The sequence below is a fragment of the Chenopodium quinoa genome, unplaced genomic scaffold (assembly GCF_001683475.1).
Source record: "Chenopodium quinoa cultivar QQ74 unplaced genomic scaffold, ASM168347v1, whole genome shotgun sequence".
NCBI lineage: Eukaryota > Viridiplantae > Streptophyta > Magnoliopsida > Caryophyllales > Amaranthaceae > Chenopodium > Chenopodium quinoa.
In genome coordinates, this window is record NW_018743327.1 from 1848435 (window position 1) to 1873550 (window position 25116).

The 25116-nt window shown below is 36.4% G+C and overlaps 2 protein-coding genes across 2 annotated transcripts; both read left to right on the plus strand.

The window, feature by feature from the left end:
• The first annotated feature begins 3314 nt into the window (after positions 1-3314).
• On the plus strand, positions 3315-4341 carry LOC110737459 (uncharacterized mitochondrial protein AtMg00810-like). The gene is made up of 3 exons (XM_021917819.1): positions 3315-3585; positions 3676-3914; positions 3961-4341. Exons 1-3 carry the CDS (start codon positions 3315-3317, stop codon positions 4339-4341), a joined length of 891 nt encoding a protein of 296 aa, XP_021773511.1.
• Positions 4342-7897: 3556 nt separating this feature from the next.
• On the plus strand, positions 7898-11818 carry LOC110737385 (protein SIEVE ELEMENT OCCLUSION B-like). Its single transcript, XM_021917739.1, has 7 exons — positions 7898-8631; positions 8724-8834; positions 8988-9436; positions 9540-9649; positions 9786-9931; positions 10050-10523; positions 10882-11818. Exons 1-7 carry the CDS (start codon positions 7960-7962, stop codon positions 11551-11553), a joined length of 2634 nt encoding a protein of 877 aa, XP_021773431.1. The 5' UTR covers positions 7898-7959; the 3' UTR covers positions 11554-11818.
• The last annotated feature ends 13298 nt before the right edge of the window (positions 11819-25116 follow it).

Below are 25116 nucleotides of genomic sequence, written 5' to 3' on the forward strand. Positions count from 1 at the left end.
AATTGGGTTGAACTATTCGAATGCCATGCTCATGCTTACAATGTTTTAGATCATATAGACCCCAAAACTTCACGGCCAACAGGTTTATCGGATGATTTATGGAAGAGACTTGATTCGATTGTTAAGAACTGGATTTATGGCACAATCTCTCATGATTTGCTTGAAACGATTTTGTGCAAGGGAGCCACGGCTCAGGAAATTTGGGACAAACTCAAGGCAATTTTTCAAGATAATAAAACAACTGGGGCGGTTTATCTTGAAAATCAATTCAATGCTTTACACCTCTCCAATTTCAATGACATCTCTGCCTATTGTCTTGAGTTGAAGAATTTGAAGGACCAATTAGCCAATGTCAATCAAGCGGTGTCGGAACAAAAGATGGTGATTCGGTTGGTCTCGGGTCTCGTACGTACTGATTTTGACACTGTTGCTGCCATCATACAACAATCGGACCCTCTGCCATCGTTTGAAACGGCTCGATCTCTTCTTCTTCTTGAGGAGTCGAGGCGTGCCAATGATACGAGTGCCCCTGCTTCTTCCTTTGTAGCCCAATCCAGCAATTCGGGCTCCACCAGCACCACCACCGCGCCACCACAACAGCAGCAGCAACCGACAGGCAGGGGTGGCGGCAAAGGTGGTCGCGACAGAGGGTGCGGTCGCGGCCGGGGCAAAGGCCGGGGCCGTGGGCAGCCACAACAGCAGCAGCAGCCCCCACCTCAGCAAGGTGCGCCTATGTGGGGGGCTGCACCGCAACAGCAGTGGCAAGGGGCAGCAGGTCAGCAGGCTCCGCAATGGGGCTACGCTCCCTATCCGCACCCACAACATTGGGCAGCTCCTCGACCTGCCTTCCCTCAGCAGCAGCACCATATGCAGCATCAACAAGCCCACTTCACAGGCCCCCAACAACAACAACAATATAATCAGGGTGCGCAATCGGAGTATGGTGCTACAATGACTCCGACAGAGCTAGGCAACGCATTTGCAACTATGAGCTTGCCAAATTATGACCCATCATGGTACATGGACTCCGGAGCTACTTCCCACATGACCAATCAAGCCGATAAACTCTTACCCCTTTTTAAGTTAAGCACTCATAATTATATTCAAGTGGGAAACGGTCAACGCATTCCAATAACGGGTTATGGTCATTCCACTATTGCTAATAAATCCCTTGCTTTACGTGATGTTTATTAGCTCCACAAATTATCAAAAATTTAATTTATGTTCGAAAATTTACTTCTGATAATTCCGTGTCTATAGAGTTTGACCCTAGTAGTTTTTCTGTGAAGGATCTTCGAACGGGGAGTCTAATAACCAGATGCAATAGTACGGGGGACCTCTATCCTGTGACCACCACTCCGTCAACTTGTCTAGCCACCTCTCTCATAGCCTTGTCTCCATCTACATGGCACAACTGTCTAGGACATCCCGGGGTGCCTACTTTAGATTTACTTAAAAGTTGAAATTTGATTGTTTGTAATAAGGAGCATGACTCCAGTACTTGTGTTGGTTGTCAACTGGGAAAACATATTCGCTTGCCTTTTTATCATTCTAATAGCACTACTCATTCTGCTTTTGACATCATTCATGCCGATTTGTGGACTTCTCCTATTCGTAGTGACAAAGATCACAAATATTATCTAGTGCTTTTAGATGATTTCACTCATTATGTGTGGACTATTTTGCTTGCCTATAAATCTCAAGTGTTTCAAACCTTTCTTAATTTTCGACAATATATTCTTACTCAATTTGAACGTCCTATTAAATCCTTTCAAAGCGATCATGGTCGCGAATTTGATAATGATCCGTTCAAATTATTTTGTGTTAAAAATGGAATGGTTTTTCGCTTTTCATGTCCTAACACATCATCCCAAAATGGCAAAGCCGAAAGAATGATCCGTACGATTAACAATGTTAAGCGTACCCTTCTATTCCATGCTTCCCTTCCACCTTCCATGTGGCATCTTGCTCTTAAAACCGCAACTTGTTTACTAAATATTTTGCCAACAAAAACTCTCAATCAAATCACTCCGGCTCAGGCTCTCTTTGGGGTAGTTCCGTCCTATGATCACCTTCGGGTTTTTGGGTGTCTTTGTTTTCCGAACTTGTCCGCTACTATGTATCACAAACTAGCACCTCGTTCCACACCTTGCGTGTTTTTGGGTTACCCTTCCGACCATAGAGGTTACCATTGTTTGGATCTCAAAACCAACAAAATCATCATCTCTCGTCATGTCACTTTTGATGAGAATACTCTTCCATACCGCAACATTTCTATGTTTCGCCAATCTGATTATGATTTTTTGTCCTCCGATGATCCTTCTCCGTATTTTTTGCATCACCCTTCATTGCGTTAGTTTGATGCAACAACATCCCAAAAACACACCCCCTAACCCCGGACAACCTAGTCCGCAGGCAGGCCGCGGCATTCTGCCTCACACTGCAGCCTACCCGCGGACCAGCCTGCTTGGCCCTGCTACCCCGCAATCTGCTGGCCAGGCAGAGCTTCCAGCCACCGCAGCTGCTTCGCATAGCCCCACACCGAGCCAGACAGTGCATCTAGGCAGCCCAGCCACGCCTTCTGCTGGCTCGGGTAGTGCTGCTGCACCACACAGCCTAGCCACGCGCACTGCTGGCTCGGCCTCCCCTACCTACACACCTCCCCCACTTCGTGGCTGCACCCCTATCACAACAACTCGTCCACCTCCCTCTCCTCAAATGCAAACACGTTCCAAACATGACATATTTAAACCGAACCCAAAATTCGGCCTTTCCATTACCCCCCGAGTCATCCAATAACCCGCTCCTCGCTCCCTAAGAATCACAAACAAGCCCTTTCCGACCCTAATTGGAATTCTGCGATGCATGATGAATATAGTGCTTTAATTAATACGAGGACATGGGAATTGGTTCCTAGGCCTACGGGGGTGAATATTGTTAATTGTATGTGGCTTTTTCGTCATAAATTGAATTCTAATGGTGATTTGGAACGACACAAAGCTCGTCTTGTTTGTAATGGAAAATCATAGGTTGAAGGAGTGGATTGTGATGAAACTTTCATTCCAGTTGTGAAATCGGCCACTATTCGCACGGTGTTAAGCTTGGCTATGACTCGTAAGTGGGCTATTCATCAACTTGATGTTAAAAATGCTTTTTTACATGTTGATTTGAAAGAGTGTGTGTATATGCATCAACCCCCCGGTTTTGTTGACAAGAGATTTCCAGGCTATGTTTGCAGACTCCTTAAGGCTCTCTGTGGTCTAAAACAAGCCCCCAGGGCTTGGTATCAATGATTTGCTAACTTTCTCTTGCAGATGGGGTTTGTCATTTCTAAGAGTGACAATTCTTTATTCATTTTCCGACACAGGAATGATGTGGCATACCTTCTATTATATGTTGATGATATTGTGTTGGTCACATCCTCGGATTTGTTACGTGAGCGAATCATCTCTCACCTGCGTACAGGATTTCCAATGACTGATTTAGGTCCTCTGAATTTTTTTCTGGGCATTGCTGTCACTCGTACTCCATCATACTTGTTTTTATCACAGCAGAAATATGCGCAGGAAATTTTAGAGCGCGCAGGCATGGCTAGTTGTAAATCTGCGACGACTCCAGTGGAGAGCTAGACAGAACCTAAATTTCATGATCCAGCACTATATCGCAGTCTTGCAGGTGCTCTTCAGTATTCGACTTTCACTCGCCCTAACATTGTTTATGCAGTTCAGCAGGTTTGCTTATTCATGCATGACCCTAGAGAGGCTCACTATGATGCATTGAAGCGCATCCTGCGTTATATTCAGGGCTCCATTAATCACGGGTTATACTTATATCCTTCATCATCCTCGCAATCGATTACTTATACTGGTGCAAATTGGGGCGGGTGTCCTGACACTCGTTTGGTCGACCTCAGGGTATTGTTAATTTCTAGGTGACAATCTCATTTCTTGGTCTTCTAAGCGTCAACCTACTCTTTCTAAATCAAGTGCAGAGGCAGAATATCGTGGCGTAGCAAATGTTGTTGCCGAGGCATGTTTGCTTCGTAATCTTCTTTTGGAGTTACATTGTCCTCTTAGAAAGGCCACCGTTGTTTATTGTGATAATGTCAGTTCCATTTATTTATCTCATAACCCCGTACAGCACCAACGCACCAAGCACATCGAAATGGACATTCATTTCGTTCGAGAAAAGGTGGCGTTGGGGCATGTACGGGTCCTGCACGTTCCTTCACGTTATCAATTTGCTGACATCTTCACGAAAGGCCTACCTCGACAACTATTTCTGGAATTTCGGTCCAATCTCAGCGTACGTCCTCCTCCCGCTAAGACTGCGGGGGTGTGATAGAATATGATAAATATTCTCGATATTATTTTGTATAGAAGGATATATATAGTTTGTTAATATTCTGTAATTATCTTGTGAGATCTCCTAACGTGTTTAGGGCTCACTCTTGTAACCCTATATATATTTGATCAATGGAATCACTCCAATCTGAGGAGTTTACACAAAATCTAACACTTTTTATAAAAAAAAAGGTGGCACAAAAGGTCCTTATATCCCATTTGGGTTGTTGAGAGGGTCCGTTGACCAAACTCCGGCGTTGACTAGAATTTTTCCGCCCAAATAAAGTCGTGACAACTTAAGTACCTCTTTTTTTTAACTTTTCCCTCCTTTTCCCTCTTTTCCCCTCGATTTCACCCTTTTTCCCCCTTATGAAACCCTAATTTCAGACCCAAAGTAATCACAAATCTTGAATTCTTATCCTTGAAATTACTTTGTGATTACTTTGGGTCTGAAATTAGGGTTTCAAAAGGGGGAAATCGAGGGAAAAAAGAGAAAAGGAAAAAAAAAAGGTAACTAAAGTTGTCACGTGCTATGCAAGTGACTTTATTTGGTCGGAAAAATTCTAGTCAACGCCGGAGTTTAGTCAACGGACCCTCTCTACAACCTAAATGGGATATAAGGATATTTTGTGCTTACTAATCTTTATTTTTATTTTTAATTTTTTATAGAAGGACCTTCCTCACAAAGTCGACCATTTAAAAGGACTTTCCTCGCAAATTTTCCTTATTTAAATTAAAGTGATAGCGCAGTTCATATTATTGTGAGGGAGTCCTACTTTATCTCCTTGATGAACATCGTTAGATTTGGGGATAAAAATGGTTAGCGGTTTTACACACTTTTACTCTAAGATAGACACTTTTAGAAACAAGCGTCATGGATATAATGAAGGTAATCTATGTGAGAAAACAACATTACAACTACTAGCACACAAAGGCCAGGGTTGCCCCACAATACAATTGTACTCAATATAAGCAATTTATTTGTTTTGGAGGAAAACTCTATGTCCCACAATGGTGGGATAAGGAAGATTTTACTTATTTTATATATTGGAACTTTGGAAGAAAAGGGTTTAGTTGTCCTGCACTGGTGGAGGAAGAAAGTTTTACTTGGTTTTTATATGAGGGTTTAATGTTAGTTGTTTAAAGTGTTTTCCTACCGCTCTGATCCTTCTCCGGCCCCTAGGGCGAATTTTGCTTTTAAGATAGTGTTCTTAACACGTCACAACATTATTGCCGATATACATAGATGATACATTAAACAATTTGGCCCACATTTCAATCTTTATTTTCCGATTTTACAATATATCTACCGACAATTGGTGTTGTTATGAAAAATCATCTAGGTATCAAAATACCCCGTCAATCTTTTAACCATGGTTTCTCTATCCTTTGTGTTTTTTATTTTATTTTATTTTATTTTATTTTATTTTTTATATTTGTTGATAGAGGTTAAATAAAGAGTCTTATTGGGACGAAATCCTTATTGGTCAACTAGCTAGGCATGGGTTATTCGACATTTTGGCAATGTCACCACTCGTCATATCTATCACAAATCTAACCATATAACAGCTTATGTAACAGTTTTAAACCAATGCATGCAAACTCACAAAGATATCGATTCTTTTACAAAAAGTAATTTTTTTTTTCCACATAGGTTAGGTTTTAATCTTGATATAGAAGACCTATAATTTATAACTCCTCTGCTCCTCTCTATGACTCTACATATAATAAAAGAGAAATTATCTTATTGGTTTAAATATCAGTAAGTTTTACCGTGCTCATCATTTAACTTCAATTTGATAGAAATTTAAATATATATGCCATTTGTGCTGCTGAAGTTTTTCTTTATACTGTTTTTAAAATTTATTCTCCCCTTGACTGACTCATAAAGGAAAGTAAATCACATTCTCGTTACACGTGATTTTGGCTACGTAATACCATTGACATCATTTGTTAAAATTTACATGATTTGGCAACTTCAAGCTTTCACCATTAATCACTCTTAACATTCTTAGTTGTTACTCCCCCGTTTAATAATGCTAGTCTCGTATATTATTTTAGCCATTTTAAAAAAATCTACCCATATTAAATATATAACATTTTTAACTTAATTTTTTTTGGAATTGGTTGGTTGTGGATTGATGACAATAGTCTATGTAAGAAAATCTTTACCTTGAATTATACTATTATGAATTATGCTTTCCTAAAGAAAAAAAAAATCAAAAAACTTAAGGTAAACTTATTATGAATTATATTGTACTTTCATGTTAGATTTTAAATATTCTTCTTTTTTTGTTATATGTAATTGATTCCACATGGACTAACATTATGAAATGGAGGGACTGCTAATTTTTACATAGTACAACCATTCTTGAAATTTCGACAAACTTTATATGTAGTGTATTTTCAAGGTTGTTTTTTTTTTTTTATAGAATTTCACTAAATTTCATTTCATTCCATTTATGTCAAACTCTGTATATAGCCTCACCCCTTGGTTTAGCCTATGCACTGTTTGAAAGCTTTTTTACTCATTTCTTACACTATATGTTCATAATTTTAGAGCTAATAATGGACATGATCAATACATAATTTTAGAGCTAATAAAAGGAGTATGTACATTAATTCGTACAATATTGATTTGGATAATACTCGATTATTCATGTTATCATTACTATGTATAGTGAACTAGAATGCAGAATTTAAGATTCTTTTTGTAGCTTGGGAAAAGAAGCAAGGAATGAAATATTTCTTTTTTGTCTGTTCTTGTAACTTTAATATGTCTTCTTAACTGATTAAAGAAAATTTGTGTGCAAAAGAGCAGCAAATGTGATATAGAATCAAGTAAAGTAGCAAATAAATAAACCTAGAACTTAGTTTATGCCTTTTACAATGCTTTTATCTTACGATTAATTTATCATTGTCTTACCCAATCACATAACAACATCAATTATTCAATGTTTAGGATTAAATTTAGATTATTGTGTTTAATTATGGATTAGAAAGTGTAACTTTTAGTAGCATCTCAGGATTAACTTATTTAGATTCAATGTTATCAAATTAATTTGCTTCATTATTGCAAAAAGAGGCCGAAATCCTTAGACTTCACAAAGTAAGCTCTACCTTCGACATTGTATTATTAATAATAAACCAGTAAGCTGGACTTTAATGGTCAAAACATAAAAATTTCGATCATACACTGGTTGATATTATATTGGGTAATGGTGTTTTTTTTTTTTTTTTCTCTAATGATGATTTAAATTGTCACGGATTATATGCCATTGGTTTAATTTGTAGCAAGGGTCATTTTCGAGAATGGTTTCCTATTAAGGCTACATCCAATATTCTTGTTGAGATCTTATTCAAGTAACTCAGAACAAACCTACAGCAAAAGAAAGTGAAAGCTAAAAATGAATGGGACCTTTAATACAAGGCTTCCACTTAACTACACAAGTTTGATAATGTTTATCAATGGAAGTAAGGAAGTTGATTCAGATCGCTTTATTCCTTTTCGAATGCTATATAAAGGGTCAATAACATTACCATGAAACACACAACTTTACCCTGATTTATTCTATTTCAAACACAAAAGAAAAGGGTACCGCGCTTTTTAAGCACTATGGCAAACAACCCTCTGACCTCCAATCTTTCAACTCCACTGTCTTCTTCCTTGACACCAGCGTCAAGGACTGCTGCTGCTGCTGATCAGCGAGGCATGTACTTGCCTTCTGATGATGCTAGATCACAACTGCCAAGGGGTGTTGCTGATCAGCGAGGCTTGTACTTGCCTTCTGATGATGCTAGGTCACAACTGCCTAGGGGTGCTGCTGCTGCTGATCCGCGAGGCATGTACTTGCCATCTGATGACCGAAGGTCAATGGTAGCACCACCAAGAGGTACTGAACGTGTTGGCAAGTCACCATTGCCTTATGATGATGGCAGCAGGCTTCCTTTAACAGCATATGATCAGGGAGGCCGGCTACCTTTATCATCGAAAGGTAATGACCTTGGCCTGGCCCTTGTGCCATCTGATAGCCTCGGAAGACCTCTGCTACCAAGAGGTACTGAGCATGGAATGCGTTATCCATCTGATCGTCATGAGCCCTTGGGGCTACTACCGAGGGGTACTGAACGAGGAGGCATTTTTCTGACATCTGATGATCATTCTCTCGTCAGACAGGTTGAGCAGCTGCATTTTCCTGATGCTCGAAACGTTGATGTCAGGCCACTACTCCGTCTTGTTGAGGATATCATTGACCGATCCACTCAAGCTATTGAAGGGGAATCACTGGTATGGTGATTAAATTACTTGTATTATTCAATCTAAATTGTAGACTACAATATTTCCTATTTTTACTAAAAACTCTGTTTTGATCTTTGCAGCAGGGTACTATTATCTCAAAGAGAGAGGCTTCCTTGGAAGGTAAATATACCCTGAATGGTCTGCAAGAAGTTCCCGAATTACCACTTATCGTCGAACGAATTTCCTGTGAGGTAATTGCATATCAGCACTACATTTTACTTATGTCATTACACTAAGCTAAATAGCTCAATAAGTTATCTATACCTCAGATTTTAGAGTTAATCGAGATATGTGTACAAAATTATACAGCATTTGACAGTTTATATTTTATATACCTGATGCAGATGACCTGCAAGGTGCTAAGTGGTGTTGATGCACACAATACCACCCTCGCGGTGCTTGATATGTTGCAGCACTTTTCTTGGGAAGCCAAGGTAGTGCTGACACTAGCAGCATTTGCATTGACATACGGAGACTTTTGGCTTCTTGTTCAAATTTACTCTACAAATGCCCTGGGGAAAGCCATGGCGCTTATCAAGCGATTGCCAATGGTTATGGAAAAAGGAGGAGCATTTAGGCATCAGTTCGATGCAACTAATAATCTTATAAAAGCTATGCTTGAAACAACCAGGTGCATTGTAGAGTTTGGAGAATTGCCTTCAACATATATCTCACCTGAGGATCCGGAAGTCAAGGCTGCAATTCATCATTTTCCAATTGCTGTTTATTGGATTGTCAGAAGTGCTGTTGCTGCTGCTACGCACATTACAACTTTGTCTAGCAGGGGACTCGAGTAAGTAAACTGACCACAAGTTAATTATATTCATATTAAGTTTAAGCAAGATTGAATAAATTCATTACAAGAAATAATAATTTTGTTTTCATGGAATTATCAGACATGGAGCAGCTACTTCTGAGTCATGGGAGCTCTCCAACTGGGCTCACAAGCTTAAAACCATTAGCGAACATCTCAGGGAAACACTGTCTAGGCTGTATCAGCTCATAGGTTCGTGAACATTACCTTCATTACAATGCTTTCATGCAACTTGAGTCTTAAAAATAGCGCGACAATATAAGTAGTATACATTGTAATGTAAGCATGTTACTAAAGCTCTAACTGAGGATACTAAAATTTCATACAGGGGAGAAGAGGGACATTGATGCTTATAATATGATAAGAAAAATTATCTACGATACAATTCATGTTGACAACATGAAAGTCTTAAATGTCCTCATCTATGCCCAAAATGAGGAGCCCCAACTGTATGATGGTCCATCAAAGAAAAGGGTAAGTGATCGTTTTAATTGTCAGCTCCTATCAGTGATCATAATAATTTATATATATGAATTTCTTTAATTTGATTTGTGATGATACGAGTTTGTTGGCTTCTCTGGACAATTCTCAGGTCCATCTTGAAGTGTTAAGGAGGAAAAATGTGCTGCTTCTCATATCAGACCTGGACATCACTCAAGAAGAGCTGTTTATGCTTGAGCAAAGCTACACGGATTCAAAGGTGCACTCATACGACATTGTTTGGATCCCGGTGGTAGATAATCCACACCAGTGGACAGATGCTATGCACGCTAAGTTTGAGAACTTGAAGATTTCGATGCCCTGGTACTCCGTTCACCATCCTTCAATGATTGGAAGTGCAGTCATCAAGTTCATCAGAGAAGATTGGCACTTTCGGGGTAGGCCTATCCTTGTGGTGTTGGATCCTCTTGGGAAAGTTGTTAGCCCAAATGCTATCCACATGATGTGGATTTGGCAAAGCCAAGCTTTCCCCTTTACAAGCGTAAAGGAGGAGAGTCTTTGGGAGCAGGAGACTTGGAGGCTTGAGCTCTTGGTTAATGGCATCGATTCAAAGATTTTGGACTGGGTAAATACACTTAACATTCTTCTACTTAGTTTGGCTTCTAAATGAACAATCATGTTTTGCATTGTTTTTTGTTTACGATTTTCTGATTTTTTGAAAACAAAAATAGGAAACAAGAAGAATAATCATGATTTGAATAATTTTTACCAATTTTAAAATCATTATATGACATATATCATATGATTGAAAAACAAAAAATTTAAAAAACAGAAAACCACAACAATACCAAAACAAAGCAATAACAAAAGTTGTTTGTTTTTTAACCCTTACATGTTTAGTAATTAAGTTATTGTGCTCACATTTGTTTTTGTTTCTATCAAATAAAGTTTGGACTTAAGAGTGTTTTGATTTGTGTGAACAGATTCGAGAAGATAAGTACATCTTTGTGTACGGAGGGGATGATCTAGAATGGATCCGTAAGTTCACAAGGGAGGCACACGCAGTTGCACGAGCTTTGCAAGTTTCAGTGGAGATGGTGTACGTGGGAAGAAGCCACAACAAAGAGCTAGTTCGAAGGGTAACTGAAGCTATAATGACTGAACAACTGAGCCATTGTTGGCAAGACCCAACATTTGTTTGGTACTTCTGGACAAGGATCGAGTGCATGATATACTCGAAGATACAGCTAGGGAAAGTCCATGACCACGGTGATAACATACTTCAAGAGGTTGAAAGGCTACACAGCCATGATAAGTCCCACGGCGGGTGGGCTATTCTTGCTAAAGGGTCAAAAATCATAGTCCATGGACATGGAAAACTTACCCTGGTTACCCTGCAAGAGCTCGAGCTCTGGAAGAAGAAAGCTGAAGATGAGGGATTCCATTTAGGATATGCATACCATTATAACGAACTCCATCGAAAGGAATTTCCGTGCCATAAGATTGAATTTCCATCTAATGTCAAGGTTCCTAAGAGTATGCTCTGCCCTGACTGTCGTCGCCACATGAAAAGCTACCACTCCTTCATCTGTTGCCATGAGGACTACGGCGTTTTTGGATCGGAGTTTGTTCCTGGTCTTACGTACGAGGGTTGAATTGAGGCCTAATGAAGCTAAGCCATCTTACTAATAGTTTTGTGTGATTTTGGCGTGCTGCCAATCTAAAAATATATGTTTATTTCCAATAATATAACTATATAAGCATGTGTTATGGCAACTAAGTAATGTGTTAAATAATTTCTTCAAGGCTATTGAGAGGGAATGATGATTTGTAACTCAGCCAATTAGTGGTTGAAATATTTGTCTTGTTCGACAAATGTTATTACTTATACAATAAAACTATATGAAATCGTTGTTTCAATGTTTGTCATATTATTATCATACGAAGTATTAGCTTCTGATTTTTTCTGATAATGATGTATTTTTCTTCTGCTAAGGTGATTTTTCATGCACTTTAGGGTTTATCTTGTTCTGAAAAATAATACTCATGATGACTAAGGTAATTAGTGAAAGAATAACGGTTCTTTAAAAAAAATACATAGCTAAAATAGCAATTGTTTGTAGCTTTCTACCAATTGTAGCTGGGAAGAATTGGAAGGTATATTAGATAGATGTACACAATGCTTTTCATTCGGAGATTTAGATGAAGAAATATACATGAAAATGCCTCCTTGGTTTTAAAATTTTTTATTCTAACACAGTTTGCAAAATGAGAAAATTATTTTATGGTCTGAAACAAGTGTCCCGATGCTTAGTTTGAAAAATTATCAACAAGTCTAAAACTTTGAAAAGATATTGGTTTAAACAATCATATTCCGATAATTCCTTGTAAATTCTTTTAAAGGGTGCGTTACAGTTAATGTCAATGATATCAATATTGCAAGGAATAATAAGTGTTTGGGTCGAATTAAGCCTAATTGGGCCCGGTCCATAAATGATTCAATCCAAGTCAAGATCAAGACCCAAGCTTCAAATCCTGCCAAGTCAAGCTCAAGTCAACAGCCCAAGTCATCATGGTCAGCCCATATGATTCAAAGCCCATCTCTTCTCCTTGTTATGCTAAGGTATAAAAGCTTTCAATCACATCATTTATCATTCATTCACATTCAAGCCTCAAGCAATTAATACTCTTGCATAACTTTCTCTCTCTAAACACTGTTTAACTTCGGCATCGGAGGGGCCTTCCTCGGCACAACCCCCGAGACTAGTTTACGTGTGTTTGCTGTGCAAGAAACCCTCGCCCCAGCATCTCTTGGACCGAGACAGTCTTCAGCCACCACTCAGGACTTTCGACAAGGTCCCATTGTTTACACCCGAAACAATAAGTTTGCTTTGGAGTGTTTTAAAGTATATTTGTGTGACAAGGCCGATTTAGAGATTTTGGAAACCCAGAGCGAATGAACTAATATATTGGGGCCCAATAAACTAATATATATATATATATTTTGAAAAATGCATAACTATAATTTTGTTTTATGTGTAAATAAATATTCTTTTTTATTATGAGTACTTTGAATAAACAGTCGAATTTAATTAATTCTCTATTTAGAAAGAGAACTTTATACTATCTCCGTTACTTATTATGTGCAACAAAGGGGTTATTTATGAGACATAAAATATTCCTTTGTTGCACATAATAAGAAACGGAGGTAGTAATAAAAATCCAATCACATACAAATAAAAATAATATTCTAAAATATACATATTTTACCTCCATAAATTACTAAAAATTCTTGACACTTTGGAGTGTGTGTCTAAAGTTGGTAAACATTATTTACCATAAATTCTAATTATTATATACATTAAAGCATAAATATGTGAAATCTTGTTAAATTGTTTCTATTTATATTTTTCAAATTTCGAATTTTATTAATTTTACCACATATAAAATTAGATATATTAATGGTTTGATTTTTGCTAGAATCTGTGTAAATAGCAAGTGTACAATACTTTTAGAAACAAAGGCATGTCTTGTCATAAAAAAAAAAAAAAGGTATGTAGTATATCATTATTAAAAAAGAATATAACACAGTAATTTATGAAATACAAGAAATCGTTCACTATATGTAGACACATTAATGAGAGTGAAATAGCTTAACACTCAAGTGGTTAGAGCTTTCCTCCCGATTCCAGAAGATCCTGAGATCGATTCTCACCCCGCCCTTGTGGCTATATCTAAACACCAAAAAAAAATGTAGATACATTAATAAATAAAAAAATTTATTGAAAATCTTTTATGAGCACCTTTGCCATTTTATTATAGTACCAATATTTTGGGTGCAACTATATTAAAAATAAAAGAAGAAAGTTAAATATACTAGCTACGATAGTAAAAAAAAATAACTTACCAAATTAGTATATGAATAGAACTACAACTAATTTTATGGATTAAGTTTTAAAGTTCAAATATTTAGAAAATTTATTGTATTTTGTATCCAATTTTTTATGGGTCTTATTTGGAGATAGGTTTAAAGTAATGAATAGAGTAAAAAGAATTTGAAAAAAATATGAGGGTGTTCGAGAAGCTTTGAACCCCCGACATTAGGGGGAGAGATCTTGGTTTTCAAAAAATACATGAATCATTTAGGGCTTGTTTGGTTTACCTGATTTTTACTTATTCAATCTTATCTGATCTAGTCTGATCTGATTTGATCTGATCTGGTCTGATCCGATTGGATCTGATTCGATTGTCTGATTTGACTAAACTCTGACCTCAAATGTACGATAATCTGTAAGGAAAAATAATATCAAGTGCGATCTAGTTAGATTCGTAATAATGTGTATTTTTTTAATTAATATGTAATTTTCATAATTTTTTTAATTACAAAATTAAAGATATTTAGCGATAAAAAAATGCATGTAAAACGATGATCTAATCTGAACTTATTTTTTCATTTGATGTGAAACTTGTTTTTTCTGAAATAAGTAAAAATAAGGTGAATTAAACAATACAAACTAGATTAGCCTCGTGCGATGCATGGTTTTAACAAATCAAATTGTAGTGTTGAACTCGCAAATACTTTAAAATAATCTTCCCGTTAGATAACTAATTAATATACTTCCTTTTTTTTAGTTGACACCTTTCTATTATCACGCTTGCCAATGCTTGTTTTCAACGATTAATAGCTCTAATTATCAACATTATAAAATTATTAAATGTGGATATTAATATAAAATATACATTGAAACGATTCAAACAAGTTCCCACCTGAATATGTTTATCTTATCTATAAACCACAAAAGCGAATCAAAGTATGTTATATGAATAGTATAATTGTACTCAAACGGTGTCAACTAAAAAAAAGGAGGAAGTATTACTTAAAATAGTGTTAAGTTTGTAATGCATGACAATGTCAATCGAGTAGTTAATGTTAATTTTACTTAATATTTTCACATTTTTGCCATAGATAAAATCCTATGTTGTTAAGTGATACTCTCTCCGTGTTTAAATACTTGCTCAATTTCTCCATGCACGGAGTTTAAGGAGAAATTGGACAAAGTAATAAAATATGGAGGTAGTGGGGTAAGTGAAAGAATAAAAAATTGTAAAAAAAAAAAGTGTGGAGAGAATTGGAGGAGAGAGAATATGAAATTTATAAAATATGATTCATGGTGGGTCCACTAGGTGGGAGAAATTAATTAAATATTGCAAAAACATTCCAAATAAGGAAATGGAGCAAGTATGAAAAAGGAAAGTGGAACAAGTATTCAAAAACGAAGAGACTAATAATACAATCAATGCTTTCAATATGATTGACCTGTAGTGGCCTAAAAAAAATATAATTGACATGTAGTGGCCTACTTAAAATTAAATGAAACAACACCCAAATTCTCAAATACAGAGATCCGTAAAAAAAAAAAAAATACATAGAAATACTACAAAGCTCCATTATTTATCAATCTTTAAAAGGGAAAAAAAGTATCATCAACAACACGTTCTATAGTATGTCAAAATATTAAGCTTAATGATTTTTTTTTTTTAAAAAAAAAACAAAATTTTTGTATTAAGAAAATATTTTCATTTGAAAAAAAAAAATTAAAATTCTTATATTAAGAAGCAACCCCAACAATATGATTAATCATTTAAAAGCAAACCAATCATTAATATGAATTCTAAGTATAATATTTAAATTTCTGAACATACAATATGCTCTAAATAATATAACATTGGTGGACATTAATATATTAAAGGAAGAAGAGTAGAACAAAAAAAAATGATCGTAGGTTATAAGGAAAAAAGATGATCTTCATCAATGGTGGTCGCAAGTGTAGCCACAATCAATATTACCACCTTTATCAATCGGAATTCGAAACTTCCCAAAAGCCTCGATATTATGACCTTTAGAATAAGTTTGACAAAAGAAAGACGACAATCCCATGATATTGACATACAAACATCATTAGATTTGTTTCAGCCAATTTGAATAAATAATTTAAATTACAACAGTAAAACCCAAAGAAGAAGGATTAATGGAATTGGAGAGATGATTAGTGAAAGTTTAACTAAGGGAGATATATTAGTAGATGTTAATAATAAATTAATGGAATTGGAGAGAGAATTTCAGAGCATTGGATTCACATTAATGAATTCAAACAAACAATCAAATTGAATTGAAAATGTATTTGTAAATTTCTTAAAACTTTTGGAAGTTTAAACATTGGTATAAAGGAATTGAGGAAAGGGAATGATAGATATTTTAAATCAAAAGAAAGGATAAGTAGAAAAACAACTATCCATTAATATCCCTACCTTTTAGAAATACAGTAGTCAGTTTATTTTTATTAATTTAAATTATTGATTTATGTAAAATGTATAGTAGCTATGGATAAATACAAAAACAATTGTACCAAGTCATATCTCATTATTTTAGGAAATAATAGTTTACTAAACTATCACTTAATATATTTTTTTTCTAAAAATAAGCCATACACTTTTGTGCGGAATTTTTTTTTTATAATAAGTTGACACGTGTACAAGTTTGGGCGAAAGATGACGTAAACAGTTGCTACTTTAGCATTATTTATAGATTTTTCTATGCACCCTGGTCCATCTAGAATAGATGGATCACCTACCAAATGGAACATATATATATTGAATGAAATGCAGCTACTCTTCTTATTCTTTTCATAATTCTGTTTATCTCTTTTACCTCTTTAAATTTCAATCATGATTTTAATTCATTGTTTTATTGTCATACTCGTTTAGGACCTGTGCCATGCACGATAAGTCTAAAATTTAACAAACTCTAAAAAACAAAAACAACTAATTTTTTTTTTGACAAAGGCCACTACAAAACAAACAAACTAACAACAACTAATGAAAAGACCAACAAAGGAAACGCCGCTCACGAGCACGGACGACCAACCAGTGCGCAGGGACAACCCATTCCAGAGGCACTTTACAAAGCTGGAAAGAAGAGAACTTAAGCAGAATCTCCTGAATCTCATGAAACAGCCACCAACAAGAAATATCTACGGATGCGGGACAACGAAACAAAGAGACCAATTGAGCACAATCTGTATATAGTAGGATCCAAAGATAGCCATGTCGAGCAGCCATGCGAAGAGCCCAGGTACAAGCCTGAAGCTTGGCTTGGAGAGCACTGGCCACACGACTTTCCCTAGCACCGCCAGCAATGACGGTAGCCGACGAGACTCGTCGAAGAACCCAAGTTGCTCCTACATCATTATCATCACATAGCCAGGCTCCATAAAAAAGGAGACATTGGTTAAGCAGATCTGATGTATTCCCTCGTAGACACTGACAATCCGACTCTCTTCTCATAGATAAAGGCCGTTTTCCTAAGGAAAGAGAATGCTGCTGAAAGCCTTGAGCTAGAATTGCCCGTGCAGTCCATTCTTGAGAAAGATGAAGGATCAAGGAAGGAGACCACACAGCCTGCCATTTAGAGAAAGAACAGTTGGAGCCCAAAGGAGTCTAACATAGGGACAATCTCTAAACATATGAGAAGTTATTTTAGAATCCGTACGACAGAAGATACAGAGCGGGTCCACTAGGATACCCTTGGAAAGAAACGAAACCAGAACCGGTAAAGCATTATGAAGAAGTTTCCAACAGAGGAGCTTAAATCGGTGAAGCAGCAGGACACCCTAGAAGCCTTTCCACCACTGATCAGAAGTCGGGGTACTAGCCATCGAATCTATCGATTGCTGCACTAAGAGGGAGTAGGCTGATTTTGTAGAAAAGCTACTATCCCTAGGAAATTTCCATAGAAAAAGTCATCCATAGCTCGGTGCGGCCTTTCTAGCGCAAAAATACGCTGAGCCGACTTTCTGTCAAAGAGCATATGGATTTTAACTATGTCCCACGCGCCAGAACGCGGAATAATAATAGAAGAAACATGAGTCGGGACATCCGACTCAAACATAGAATCTTTAAGTTTCAAGCCTCCAGGCAGCCAATCATCCTCACGTAGTGTAACCCAGGAACCCGAGCCAACCTTCCATGATAAACCTCTATTTAGGACCGATTGTCCCTCCAGCAAGCCATAACATCCCCAAGAAGCTCTGGAGGTGACGTTGAATTGAAAGAGCAAAGGGAAGGATACTTGGCTCTTTTACTTTGGACAAAAGCAACTGAGGGTGTTGGAAAATACGCCATTGTTGACGGGCAAGCAACACCTTGTTAACCACTGCCATACTACGGAGACCCAAACCTCCTAAACCTTTTGGAAGGTGCAGAAGTGAGGTAGAACAAAACACCATACCTCTTGAAGAAGAAGACGATTTCCACCAAAACCGGGCCAACATATTATCAATGTAGTTACAAATCGAAGCTGACACTTTAAAGACTGATAAGACATGATTGAAAGAGGTCACCAAAACTGAATTAATGATGACCAACTTTGCCGCCGCAGATAAATGGAGGGAATTGAACTGAGATATACGATCAAAAACCTTGTCAATTAAAAACCGGAACTCATAAACCTTACTCCGACCAAAGTTCATCGGCAAACCCAAATACGACCCTAGATATGGCTGATGTTTCAAGCTCAGACACTTGCCAGGTAATCCTTGTAATCAGGAGGGGTATTAGGACTGAACTTGACAAAGGATTTCTGAAGATTGATCGTTTGTCCGGATATCTCACAAAAAAGGTGAACCAACTAGTTACGTATAACAAACATAGTATGATTAAAATTATCAAAGATATGGAACAAATTATTGAGTCTTAATTAATTAATGAATAATAAAATGTAATACATAAAATTATTAAATTGAGTAAAAATATAATCATTCTTAATGTAGGTTAGTTGGGATACCAACCTTTAATTTTAGTGAAATTAGAGGAAGCATTAATGCAGAGTTGTGAGACAAATAAAAATATATCACAACATAAAATAATACTTCCTCCGTTATTTTATTATTGCACCATAAGGGTTTGGCACAAATTTTTTGATAGTGGAAAAAAGGATGAGAGATAAAGGTAGAAATACCTAGTTGCCCATGTGATTGTATGCACAAAATAAAAGTAAGGGTTGAAAAGCAAGGGTATATTAGGTATTTATAGTGTGAACACATAAATTTCTTTTCCTAAAATGGATATGGTGCAATAAATGTGAAACTTCCTTAAAAGGTAAGTGGTGCAATATTAAAAAAACGGAGGAAGTATAACAAATGTACTAGGAAGAGGGAAGAAGGAAGGGAGATAAAGAGAGAGTTATAAAAGGTTGGGGTGGGGACCACCTGAAAGGTAAAAAATGATTTCACATGCAAAAAAGACAAAAAAGTATTAGGACCACAACTAATGAGAGTATATTTTGTACCACTAAGGATTTTTGTAAGTACCATTGAAGATGTATTGTGCACCACTAAGAGTATATTTTATACCAGTGAAGCTCCAATGGAAATAATTGATAGCTTAATGGGACATTTGAACCTTTTTTGAAATACCACTGAAATTATATCTTATACCACTGAGGGTATATTTTGTACCACTGAATCTATAATGACAAAATTTAAATCCCGTATGAAATGACCAACCTGCCCCTGTGAGAAAAAATGTTGGAGGGAAAATAATAGACTTGATATGTATAGTGTTGTTTAAATTTAGTTATTTTTTTAAATAAAAAAAGGAAAGAAAGAATGTTGGAGGGAAAAAACAGCACCAGGAAGTGACACGTGTCAATCCGGGTGTCTGTTTTAGTATTATGTTATTGATTAATTTTTTTTCATCATAAGCTTATTTTCTCCATCCTTTGTTCTTTGATTTTTTTTTTCTTCCATTAATTTCTACATTTTACCGTTAACGTGATGGATTTACTCGTAATTCCTAAAGAGACCAATCCAGGCTAGTTTTATTATTTCATTGTGATCAACTGAATTGATATCTTGATTTTGAGATGAATTTGCGGATGCGTTGATTATTTTAATATAAATTGAATTTTCAAAAGCTAATACGATCGCTTTCAATTCATTCTCGATTATGACTGATTAATCTATTTTAGTGTGATGAATATTAATGCAAGTTTCTTAATTTCAATGAACTTTTGATTAATTGATTGTATGATTTGATATTGTTTAATTTGATGAATTTGATTATTTCACTAGTAGAAAAAATGTCATTTGTAACCCCTTATTTATAACCAACAATACTTTCTTAGTTACCTTTTGTGTATTTGTAACTACCAATTAAAAAATCCGTTACAAATAATTAGTAATAATTTGTATGACTCATGTAATCGTAACTGACTAAGATTTGTTGGTTACAAGTAATTGTTACTGTAACTATCAATTTAATTGACTGTTACGACTACTATACTTATAATTTATATAAATATATATTTGTAACTATCAACACATAGTCGGTTACAAATAATAATTTCATTTTATTTTAACTTTATTTTTTCCAATAAAGAAATAGAAAAAAACTAAGCTCCCCGAAATAAAATAATAAAACCCTCGACCTCCCCTATTACCCCCAACCTTAGTCTAAAATTCCCCCCAAAATAAAAAAAAAAAACTCCCACGAAAATTCACCCCCAATTAACTCAGAAAAATTGGTTTTCTTTTGAAGACCACCACCAGCAAATTGGGCTTGAAGATCGTCATCCTCCTGCTCTTGAAGACCGCCGAAGTTCAGTCGGAGTTCTGCCCTCCACAATCGCTGGAGTTCCGCTAAAGTTCCACAATCGCTGGATTTACGCTGGGTTGAAGACTGTCGGAGTTCAGTCGGCTAGTTCGACCGTTAGCCACCGTCAAGTAGTTTTAACACTTATTAGGGTATGTTCGATAATTATTTGGGTTTTTTTTTACATGCAAATTGGGCTCTTTATTTCTTTGGCTATTGTACTATAGAAATCCTAGGGCTATGCTTCTTTGTTTTTGCAAGTTCTGATTGTTATGTGTCTGAATTTCTGAATTCCAAGGGCTATGCTTGAAATTCGAGAGTCTTGCTATGCTTGTTTGAATTTGCGATGCTAAGAGTTTAGGGGTAAATGCTATTGAAATCTAATTTGGAAAAAACCAGGGGGGATATTATTTAATAAATGAGAAAAATCGTAATAACACTGCTCATAAGTGAACAGTAGCAACTTCTCATACTTTAAATGGTATAGATTAGGAAAAGCACTCAACTTCTTTGTGCTGACAGAACTTCCTTGAGACCACCTATATTAAAAATGAGTGATCAACAAGATAACAACAGTTCAAAAACATTTGGAACAATGACACAACAGTAATGGACCTCCTATACTGGCCACTGATGCTACCATGCTTTCACTAAGAAATTCACAATCAGAGATCCAAACTACCAATAAGCAGCAAATCCATGTAAATCCTTGAATATAAGACCAACACAACCTTAAGGGTCATAAGAACATCAATCTTACTTCTTCATACTAAATACTGACACTAATTAAAACATGTATGCAACCATACTAAATGTTTGCTAATCATTATGTGAGTTTGATTTTATTATATTGAATTTAAATTTATATTGAATTATAATGGATTCAAATTTCTGTTTTAATTTTTTGTCTAAATTTTCAGTCTATATTGTATTTAATACCTATTTTAGTTTTGGGTTGTGTAATGTTTCTGAATGCTTTGATTAGCTTGGTTTTAAGTGTTATATGTGTTATCTCATTGTGGACTGAGGTGGATTTTGTCGATCTTCGGTTTATGAAAATTTAGATATATAGTCCATCTTCCTTAATTAGTGTGCATTATTATATCATGGATATATATACTTTGTCGTTTAAATTCTAGTTATGAATCACGTCATAACTGGGTAGGTATTTTGCTTTTTTTTTGGTATTGAATATAACATGTTATTACATTTTAGAAATGAATTTTGAATGGATGTATGATGCAATTCGAACTTCACCTGCATACTTGGAAGGAGTTAAGGAGTTTTGTAAAATTAATGTGCAACATCAGTGGAGTGTTGTTATTGAACAAAGACTTACTAGGGCAAGACCTATCTTCTACCCCTATTGTCATTGCAAGAACGTGAAGAGGTGGGATGCTATTATGAAAATAGAGGAACATTTTATTAATCATGGGTTCATGTCAGACTACACCATTTGGTATTGTCATGGAGAAAAACTTATTCTTATGGGTAGTTCATCTTCTGTTAATAATGATACCGAACGTGATAGGGAGTAGGGTGGTAGTGATAATAATGATGGGTTTGATCATGAAAACATTGATGATGAAGATAACATTAATGATATGATGGAAGGGTTGGAGGATCGTGTGAATGAAAATTCTTGTAAAATTGAGGAGGTGTCAAAGGCTGCAGAGATACCACTATATCTTGGTTGTACAAAGTATTCGAAGCTTTCGGGGGTGTTAACATTATTTACTTTGAAAGCAAAGAGCGGTTGGACTGACACGAGTTTCACTTTATTGTTGGAAACTCTTTTGAATATGTTCCCTGAGGGGAATGACATTACTAAGTCTACCTATTATGCGAAGAAATTGATGTGTCTCATGGGTTTGGGGTACACCAAGATCCATGCATGTCCTAATGACTGTGTGCTTTTTCAAAAGGAGAATGAAAACTTAGATGCTTGTCCACAGTGCGGTGAGTCTCGATACAAGCGGGAGGGTTTAAACTTGAACCGTAAGAAGTGGCCGCCAGTTAAGGTCGTATGGTATCTTCCAATAATTCCAAGGTTTAAGCATCTGTTTTCAATCAAGCAAGTTGATAAAAAATTGGTGTGGCATGACAATGAGAGGAAGAAAGATGGTTTAATTAGACACCCGACTGATTCATTGCAATGGAAACACATTGATAAGACATTTTCAGAGTTTGGTAATGAGCCTAGGAACTTGAGGCTTTCGTTGAGTATAGACGTGATGAACCCTTATGGCACTTTAAGTTGCAAACATAGCACATGGCCAGTTCTTTTGTCGATATGAAACTTACCTCCTTGGTTGTGCTAGAAGCGAAAGTACATCATGGTGTCACTATTAATATCAGGTCCTAACTTCCTGGTCATGGCATAGATGTGTACTTGGAGTCGCTCATAGATGATTTGAAGCTGTTGTGGGATGAAGGTGTTGTGACATTCGATGCTCATACCGGGACGAATTTTAGACTAAGATCCATGATTTTCTATACCAATAATGATTTTTCCGGCGTATGAAAACTTGTCGGGGTACAAAAAAAAGGACATAAAGCATGCTCAGTATGTGAAGATGATATGCCGGTTACATACCTAAAATATTGGGGTCAAAATGTGTATTTGTATACTAGAAGGTCACTTCGTCGATACCATCCATATCGAAAGATGAAGAAACAATTCAACGGGTTTACTGAGAAAGGAATGAGTCGTAAGTGTAGACACCCATTTGTGTCTCCCCAAAACCAAACCCTGTGATGAATACCTTTCGCGTCGAATCATAATCGAATAAAGTGAAGGAAAGTTTACCAACAACAAACCAACTTTTGCCTCATTCTCTAAAAATAAAACAACCTTTAAATCTTCCCAAAATAGACAGAAATTTACATTTTTTCTCCCAAAATGAACCAAGTAGGTCACCCTACCTGTTATACCGGGTAAAAAACCACTTGTCATAATATCATTGGTCAACGTTTTTTTTATTTTAATTTTTGCTACTTTTTACAAAAAAAAAAAAAAGAAAAAAAACCCAAATTCATCCTTTCCCACCACTATCAGTCCCACTCCCAACCAGCCACCTTCTTAACCTTCACCACCATCACTTCCACCCCCCTACACCACGTCACCACCACCTATGTACACTACCAACAACAGCCACCATAGAAACCACCGAAATCACCATACCAACCACCAAATTACTATACCAACCAACGAAACCACTAAACCAACACATCCGAAACCACCAACCAACCCACCAAAAATATCGAAACCACCATACCAACCCAGTAAAAGCACATAAACCACCATACCAACCCACTGAAAACACCATACAAACCACCAAAACCACCATACCAACCCACCCCACTAACACCAAGATAAAAAAATCCACCACCCGTAACCTGCCATAACCACCCTCTCTCACCACCACCAAGATCCAAAACCACCCCACCGACACCCTTAATTTTCCAATCTTCCAATTCTTCTTTATTTTTACCATCAATTTTTCACTTTAATTTTTTCGATTTAGGGATTGTTGGTTTGGGGGTTTCATGGGGAGTGGGGTATGGTCGAAAAATGTAGTGGAAAGGGGAGAGGGAGTGGTGGCTAGAAAGGGCATGGTCGGAATTGGGAGGTAAAGTCGTGAAGGGGGAGGGGAGAGGTGGCTAAAAAGGTGGAGGAGAGGTGGCTGGCTGTGAGGAGAGAGTGGTCTCTGTTTTTTTTAATTATTTTGTTAATATGTAAAAAATAATTAAAGGTTTTCAATTAAAAAAAAAAAGATAATTAAAGGGAAATTATAAATATGACCGGTTGTATAGGTTGCTGGTCATTTGGGTTCATTTTGGGAGAAAAACTGCAAACTTCTATCTATTTTGGAAAGATTTAATGGTTGTTTATTTTTGGAGAATGGGGAAAAGGTTGGTTTGTTGTTGTTAAATTTTCCTAAAGTGAAAGTGTGGAAAGTCTAATGTTGTGGTTAGTTTTTATTAAAAATCTTTCTTTCTGTTTTCGAAAACCTACTCTATTTTATGGAAATAGTCAATCCAGTTTAGTTTGGTCCACGACATGGGCTCGATAATGATGTAGTTGGATTGGGGTCAAAAAGAGCTTTCCAACGATATATTATAAGCCCAATTCCAATGAATAATGAGGAAGTTATGGTCTAAATACTAAATTGGGTCCAGTTTGGTTCTTATATGCGGCCCAATGATCTAGAGGAGGGCTTCTTATGAATTATTAATCCTAATGCAATTAGGATTGATTATAATCTTCTAGATTCTTCTAGAAGGTTCTTTTGAATCCTAATGGGATTAGGATTAATAATTATGTTTTATGAGTTTTATTTGGAATAAAAGAGGTGTTTTTTGTGAAATTACAATTTTACCCTTTGTACGGACTTTTATGACTTGATTTTATCAGAAAGTGAATTCCGCGTTGAAAACGCGTGGAAAACCTTCTACGTCACCAAATGACAGGTTTTGTCGCCTGGCGACAGACCCTGTCGTTGGCGACAGAAGCATGTTTTATTCCTTTTCGAACTCTAATTCTTTTTATCGATTCCGGACTATTT